Source organism: Penaeus vannamei, chromosome 12 (assembly GCF_042767895.1).
Source record: "Penaeus vannamei isolate JL-2024 chromosome 12, ASM4276789v1, whole genome shotgun sequence".
NCBI classification, from domain to species: Eukaryota; Metazoa; Arthropoda; class Malacostraca; order Decapoda; family Penaeidae; genus Penaeus; species Penaeus vannamei.
Genome location: NC_091560.1, coordinates 44,096,791 through 44,104,290, shown reverse-complemented (window position 1 = coordinate 44,104,290; position 7,500 = coordinate 44,096,791). Strand labels below are relative to the sequence as shown.

General features: G+C 36.2%; 1 protein-coding gene across 1 annotated transcript in view; it reads left to right on the top strand.

Moving 5' to 3' along the window:
* The window catches only part of LOC113802641 (kinesin-like protein KIF12), a 108,095-nt gene that overhangs the window by 72,556 nt on the left and 28,039 nt on the right, over positions 1-7,500 (top strand). Inside the window, exons 10-11 of the mRNA XM_070128353.1 lie at positions 2,135-2,229; positions 4,262-4,403. Coding sequence (XP_069984454.1) covers positions 2,135-2,229; positions 4,262-4,403 — 237 coding nt within the window. The remainder of the gene's footprint in view (positions 1-2,134; positions 2,230-4,261; positions 4,404-7,500) is intronic.

Here is a 7,500-nt window from a genome sequence, read left to right as displayed (position 1 = left end):
ATAAAATCAAAGAAGATAAAGAAGGAAGGGGAGAACTGAGAGGAAGAGAGAAGGGGGAAGAAAGAGAGAGAGAGAGGGAGAAAAGAAGGTGCTCGAAGAAGATAAAGAAAGAGGGAGAGAATAAGAGAATGAGAGAGAAAGAATAAATGAAAAAGAGAAGGAAGGCGAAAGAGGGAGATAGCGAGAATAAAACCGACGATTTGCAGGCAGTCGGAGGAGAAAGAGAGAGAAAAGGAGAGAAAGAAAGAGAAAGGGAGAGAAAGAGAGAGAAAGGGGGAGAAAGAGAGAGACAGGGAGAGAAAGAGAGAGACAGGATGAGGAAGAAAGAGATACAACGAAGAAGAATGAAAAGGGAAGAGAGAGGGGCGAAGGAGGAAGAGAATAAGAGGGAAGCAAAAGAAAATAGAAATACAATTAAAAATGATGGAAAACATCGATAAAATTAATGATAAAAATAGAAGATTAGCAAAAAAAAAAAAAAAAAAAAAAAAAAAATAAATAAAAATATAAATGATAGAAAAAATGTAAAGAAAAGAATGTAAACTTTTTAAAAAATATATGACAATAGAGTTAATTGACAGTCATTAAATTTCAGGCTCAGCTATAAAGGCAGCGAATTAACAAAGGCTGTCAGAGATAAGAACGAAGGGGGGGAGGGAGGGAGATAGTCAGTCTGTCAATCAATTAGGCAGGCAGGCAAACAAGCGGGCAGGCAGTTAGTCCGTCAGTCTATTAGTTTGTTAGTCAGTCTGTCAGTCTATTAGTTGGTTTGTTAGTCAGTCCGTCAGTCTATTAGTCTATTTGTTTGTTAGTCTGCCAGTCTATTAGTCAGTCCTTCAGTCCGTTAGTCAGTTAGTTTGTTAGTTAGTCAGTCCGTCAGTCTATTAGTTAGTTGGTAGTCCGTCAGTCCGTTAGTCAATCCGTCAGTCTATTATTCAGTTATATAGTTAAGTCAGTCTGTCAGTCTGTTAGCTAGTTTGTTTGTTAGTCAGTTTGTCGGTCAGTTAGTCAGTTGTTAGAGACAAATAGATAAAGAGTATCTGATGTTTGTAGTAATAGTCACTTTGACGGTCAGGTGATTTTGCTGATGAACAAATAAACATATAAGCGCAGCACTTGAACACACTGTATATATATATATATATATATATATATATATATATATATATATATATACATACATACATATATTGTGCATATATATATATATATATATATATATATATATATATATATATATATATATATATATATATACATATATATATATATATATATATATTGTATGTTTGTGTGTGTGTGTGTACGTGTGTATGTACGTAGATGTGTGTGTGTGGCGCATGTGTGTGCGTGCATGAAATATATGTAATGAGGCAACAAGCGATTAATAGCGACTGGTAGTTAGTCTCGTTCTTCAAGCTAATTACCCTAATCACTCACTGGCATGAATGATGGGCAATTAGTGACAACGAATGGCGTTCACAGAGAAAGGGATGAGACAGAGGAACGCAGGAAAAATATGGGGAATGCTATATAGGAGAAAAAGGAGAGGGAAGGGAGAGAAGAGGGAGAGGGAAGGAGTGATTGAGTGAGTGAGGGAGAAAGCAATAAAAAGGAGCGAATTAATGACTGATTGAGTGGGAAAGAGAGCAGAGGTAGGGAGATGCAGATGAAGAAATAGAGAGAGAGAGTGAAACACACAGAGAGTGTGAGACACAGAGAGAGAGAGGGAGACACAGAGAGAGAGAGAGAGAGAGAGAGAGAGAGAGAAACATAAGATAAATAGTCATACAGACAGACAGACAGACGGAGAGATTAAAGGAATTTAAAAATGTCGATCATGAAAATAAGAATATGAAATATCCATATAATATAATATAATAATAAAAATGATGAGGATAATGATGATAATAATAATAATAGTAGTAATAGCAATGATGGTGATGAGGAGGATGATAATGAGAATGATATGATGATGATGAGAATGAGAATGATAATATTAATGAGAATGAGGAGGATGAGAATGAGAACGATAAGAATGAGAATGAGGATGATAATAATAATCATGATACTCATAACGCTAATAGCAAATAACACTTATCACAACTCACAACCCTCCTCTGTGCACCCCCAGGCCTGCGGAACCGAGCCATCGCCTCTCACAACATGAACGAATACTCATCGCGAAGCCACACCATCCTCACGGTCAACATAACGTCAGAGAAGAAGGTAAGTTGGGGTTGTGAGGTTCATGTTGTGAGTGAGAGGGAGAATTTTGGATTTTTTTTTTTTTTTTTTTTTTTTTTGTATTGTGAATAGTTTGGATATGAAGTTGGAAGTTGGATATATTTTCTTTTCTTTTTTTTAAGTTGTTAGTTTGGATTTTAAATTTCCTGTTGTGAATTAGAATGAATTTGGATTTTTTTTTTTTCTTATGGATAAAGAGGTGAGTTTGGATATGAACTTCCCGTATGAATTAATTAGATGGATTTTGGATATCATTTTTTTTTTTGGGGGGGGGGGGGATTATAAATTTCCCATGATCAATAAAAAAAGATGAATTTAGATTTTCCTTTGGATAAAGAGGTGAGTTTGGATATGAACTTCCCTTTATTCGTGGCGTCCACATGTCATAAATAAAACTAACTTTACGAACAAGTAAAAACACAAACAACATCCACATATCACGACCAACCACGCGCACGTCACAAATAAACTTCACGAATAAACCCTAAAACTTCACACGCATAAACCCCAAAACTTCAGACGAATAAACCCTAAAACTTCACAAAATAAACCCAACTTCATGAATAAACCCTAAAACTTCATGAATAAACCCTAAAACTTCACGCGAATAAACCCATAAAACTTCACACAAATAAACCCTAAAATTTCACACAAATAAACCCTAAAACAAAATAAACACAACTTCACACACTTAAACCCCAAAACTTCACACGATTAAAACCCTAAGACTTCCCAGAATAATCCCAACTTTACAAATAAACCTAACTTCACATGAATAAACCCTAAAGCATCACACGAATAAACCCTGAAACTTTAAACGAATAAACCCTGAAACTTCACAAAATAAACCCAACTTCACGAATAAACCCAACCTCACACGAATAAACCCCAGAATTTCACACAAATAAACCATAAAACTTCACACGAATAAACCCCAGAATTTCACACAAATAAACCATAAAACTTCACACGAATAAACCATAAAACTTCACACGAATAAACCATAAAACTTCACACGAATAAACCATAAAACTTCACACGAATAAACCCCAAAACTTCACACGAATAAACCCCAAAACTTCACACGAATAAACCATAAAACTTCACACGAATAAACCATAAAACTTCACACGAATAAACCATAAAACTTCACACGAATGAACCTAAAACTTCACACGCTTAAACACCACAGCTTCACGCGAATAAAGCGTAAAACTTCACACGAATAAATCATAAAACTTCACACGAATAAACCATAAAACTTCACACGAATAAACCACAAAACTTCACACGAATAAACCATAAAACTTCACACGAATAAACCCTAAACTTCACACGAATAAACCATAAAACTTCACACGAATAAACCATAAAACTTCACACGAATAAACCACAAAACTTCACACGAATAAACCATAAAACTTCACACGAATAAACCCTAAACTTCACATGAATAAATCATAAAACTTCACACGAATAAACCATACAACTTCACACGAATAAATCATAAAACTTCACACGAATAAACCATAAAACTTCACACTCTTAAACACCAAAGCTTCACGCGAATAAAGCCTAAAACTTCACACGAATAAACCTAAAACTTTACACGAATAAACCTAAAACTTTACACGAATAAACCTAAAACTTTACATGCATGAACCTAAAACTTCGCACGCTTAAACCCCAAAACTTCACACCCTTAAACCCCAAACCTTCACACGAATAAACCCCAAAACTTCACACGAATAAACCCTAAAACTTCACAAAATAAACCCAACTTCATGAATAAACCCTAAAACTCTACACGAATAAACCATAAAACTTCACGAATAAACCCAACTTCACGAATAAACCCAACTTCACCAATAAACCCAACTTCACCAATTAACCTAACTTCACACGAATAAAACTAACTTCACCGAAATAAACATAACTTAACCCGAATAAACCCCAAACCTTCACACGCACAAACCCCAAAACTTCACCCGAATAAACCCCAAAACTTCCCCAGGCTGACGACGGCGTGTACATCACCCGCAACGGCAAGATCAACTTCGTGGACCTCGCTGGCTCCGAGATGACCAAGAAGACCAACTCCGAGGGCAAGACGCTGGAGGAAGCCAACAACATCAACAAGTCCCTCATGGTGCTGGGTGAGTGGGAGTTTTTTTCTCTCTTTCTTTCTTTCTTTCTTTCTTTCTTTTTCTTTTCTTCTTCTTCTTTTTCTTCTTCCTCAATAACGTCAACAAGCCTCTCATGTTGCTGTGTGAGTGGGAGTTTTCTCTTCTTCTTTCTACCTTTCTTTCTTTCTTTTTCTTTTTCTTCAACAACATCAACAAGTCCCTCATGGTGCTGGGTGAGTGGGAGTTTTTTTCTCTCTTTCTTTCTTTCTTAGTTCGTGATGTGTCTTTTTTCTTCTTCTTCTTCTCCTTCTCCTTCTTCTTCTTCTTCTTCCTCAACAACGTCAACAAGTCTCTCATGGTGCTGGGTGAGTGGGAGTTTTTTCTTTTTTCTTTCGTTCTTTCTTTCTTTCTTTCTTTCTTTTTCTTCAACAACATCAACAAGTCTCTCATGGTGCTGGGTGAGTGGGAGTTTTTTCTTTTTTCTTTCGTTCTTTCTTTCTTTCTTTCTTTCTTTTTCTTCAACAACATCAACAAGTCTCTCATGGTGCTGGGTGAGTGTCTTTTTTTTTCTTTCTTTCTTTCTTCTTCTCCTCCCGGTGAGTGGGTGTTTTTTACATCGTTTTTTTCTTCTTTTTTCCTCTTCTTCTTCTTCTTCCTCAATAACGTCAACAAGTCTCTCATGGTGCTGGGTGTGTGGGAGTTCGTGATGTGTCTTTTTTTTTCTTTTTTTCTTTCTTTCTTTCTTTTTCGTTTCTTTCTTCTTCTTTTTCTTCAATAACATCAACAAGTCTCTCATGGTGCTCGGTGAGTGGGAGTTCGTGATTTTTTTTTTTTTTTTCTTTCTTCTTCTCCTTCTTCTTCTTCCTCAATAACATCAACAAGTCTCTCATGGTGCTGGGTGAGTGTCTTTTTTTTTCTTTCTTTCTTTCTTCTTCTCCTCCCGGTGAGTGGGTGTTTTTTACATCGTTTTTTTCTTCTTTTTTCTTCTTCTTCTCCTTCTTCTTCTTCTTCTTCCTCAATAACGTCAACAAGTCTCTCATGGTGCTCGGTGAGTGGGAGTTCGTGATGTTTCTTTCTTTTCTTTTCTTTTTTTTTCTTTCTTCTCCTTCTCCTCCTTCTTCTTCTTCTTCCTCAATAACGTCAACAAGTCTCTCATGGTGCTTGGTGAGTGGGAGTTCGTGATGTTTCTTCGTTTTTTTTATACTTTCTTTCTTCTTTTTCCTTCTTTTGCTTTTCTTCTTCTTCTCCTTCTTTTCTTCTTCTTTTTCTTCAACAACATCAAGTCACTCATGGTGTTCGGTGAGTGGGAGTTCGTTATGTTTCTTTGTTTTTTGTTTTTTCTTTCTTTTCTTTTTCTTTGGGTTTTCTTCTTCTTTCTTTTTCTTTGGGTTTTCTTCTTTTTCTTCTTCTTCTTTCTTTTTCTTTTCTGTCATGGGGCTCGGTGAGTGGGAATTTGTGGTGTTTCTTTTGCTTTTTGTTATTTTTGTTTCTTTTCTTTCCTTTCCCTTTCTTCCTCCTTTATTTTATTTTTTATTTGATTTCATTATTTTTTTCTTCGTTTTTTTCCTTTTTTCAACAAGTCTCTCATGGTGCTGGGTGAGTGTTTTTTTTTCCTTCCTTCGTACCTTTTCCCACACGTAACCCTTTGAATAAATAAACAACGCGAATTTACACCTCGCGTAGTTGTACCCACGCCCATTGTCGACACTGGGGCGCCCATCGTCTGCCGCTCTCCGTGGGCGCTTATTGACAAACAACGAATCGATAAAAACCATTATCGTGATGAAGTAAACATTGCGGGTTTTGTTGTGATGAGGTCGACAAGGTCATGGGGTTTGGTTTGGCTTTTTTTGTTTGTTTTGTTTTGTTTGGTGGTGAAGGTCGTGTGTTGTTTGTGAGTTTGTTTGATGTTTTTTATTTTGTTTTTTGTTTGTTTGTCTTGTTTTGTTTGATGGTGAAGGTCGTGTGTTGTTTGTGAGTTTGCTTGATGTTTTTTGTTTTGTTTTTTTTGTTTGTCTTGTTTTGTTTGGTGGTGAAGGTCGTGTGTTATTTGTGAGTTTGTTTGATGTTTTTTGGTTTGTTTTTTTTGTTTGTTTGTCTTGTTTTGTTTGGTGGTGAAGGTCGTATGTTGTTTGTGAGTTTGTTTGATGTTTTTTGTTTTGTTTTTTTGTTTGTTTCTCTTGTTTTGTTTGGTGGTGAAGGTCGTGTGTTGTTTGTGAGTTTGTTTGATGTTTTTTGTTTTGTTTCTTTGTTTGTTTGTCTTGTTTTGTTTGGTGGTGAAGGTCGTGTGTTTTTTGTGAGTTTGTTTGATGTTTTTTTGGTTGTTTATTTTGGGGGGTGGGGGGTGCGGGGTTTTGTTTGTTTATATTTTTGTTATTTTATTTTATTGGTCGATTTTATATATTTTTTCTTTCTTCATAGCATTCCATTTTAATTTGTTTATCTTTTATTTTTTGTTCCTTCTTTTCATGTTAGTTTTTTCCTTGTTCTTTCTTTTGTCTTTCTTTATCTTCCATCAATTACTTGTCCTTCTTCTTTTTCTTTCTCTTCTCTTCTTTTTTTCTTTCTCTTCCATTTCATTTTTCTTTTTTTTTCGATCCATCCTTGTTTCTCTTTTTCTTCGTAAATTTGCGTTCTTCCTCTTTCACTCCTTTCCTCCCTGCTTCTTCTTTTTCTTCATACTCCTCCTCTTCATCTTCTGTTTCTTCTTCTTCTTCTTATTAGTATTGTTATTATTATTATTATTATTATTATTATTATCATCATCATTATTTCTTCTCCTCCCTCCTCTTCATCCCTTCCCTCCTTCCTTTCTTTCTTCCTTCCTTCCTTCCTTCCTTCCTTCCTTCCTTCCTTCCTTCCTTCCTTCCTTCCTTCCTCCCTCCCTCCCTCCCTCCCTCCCTCCCTCCCTCCTTCCTCCTCCTCATCATCATCATCATCTTCTTCTTCTTCCTTCCTCCCTTCCTTCCTCCTTTTCCTTCCTTCCTTCCTTCCTTCTTTCCTTCCTTCCTCCCTCCTTTTTCCTTCTTCCTTCCTCCTTCCCCCTTCCTCCATCCCATCCTCCTCCTCCTCATCTTCTTCCTTCCTCTTTCCTCCTTTTTCCTTCCTTCCTTCCTTCCTTCCTTCT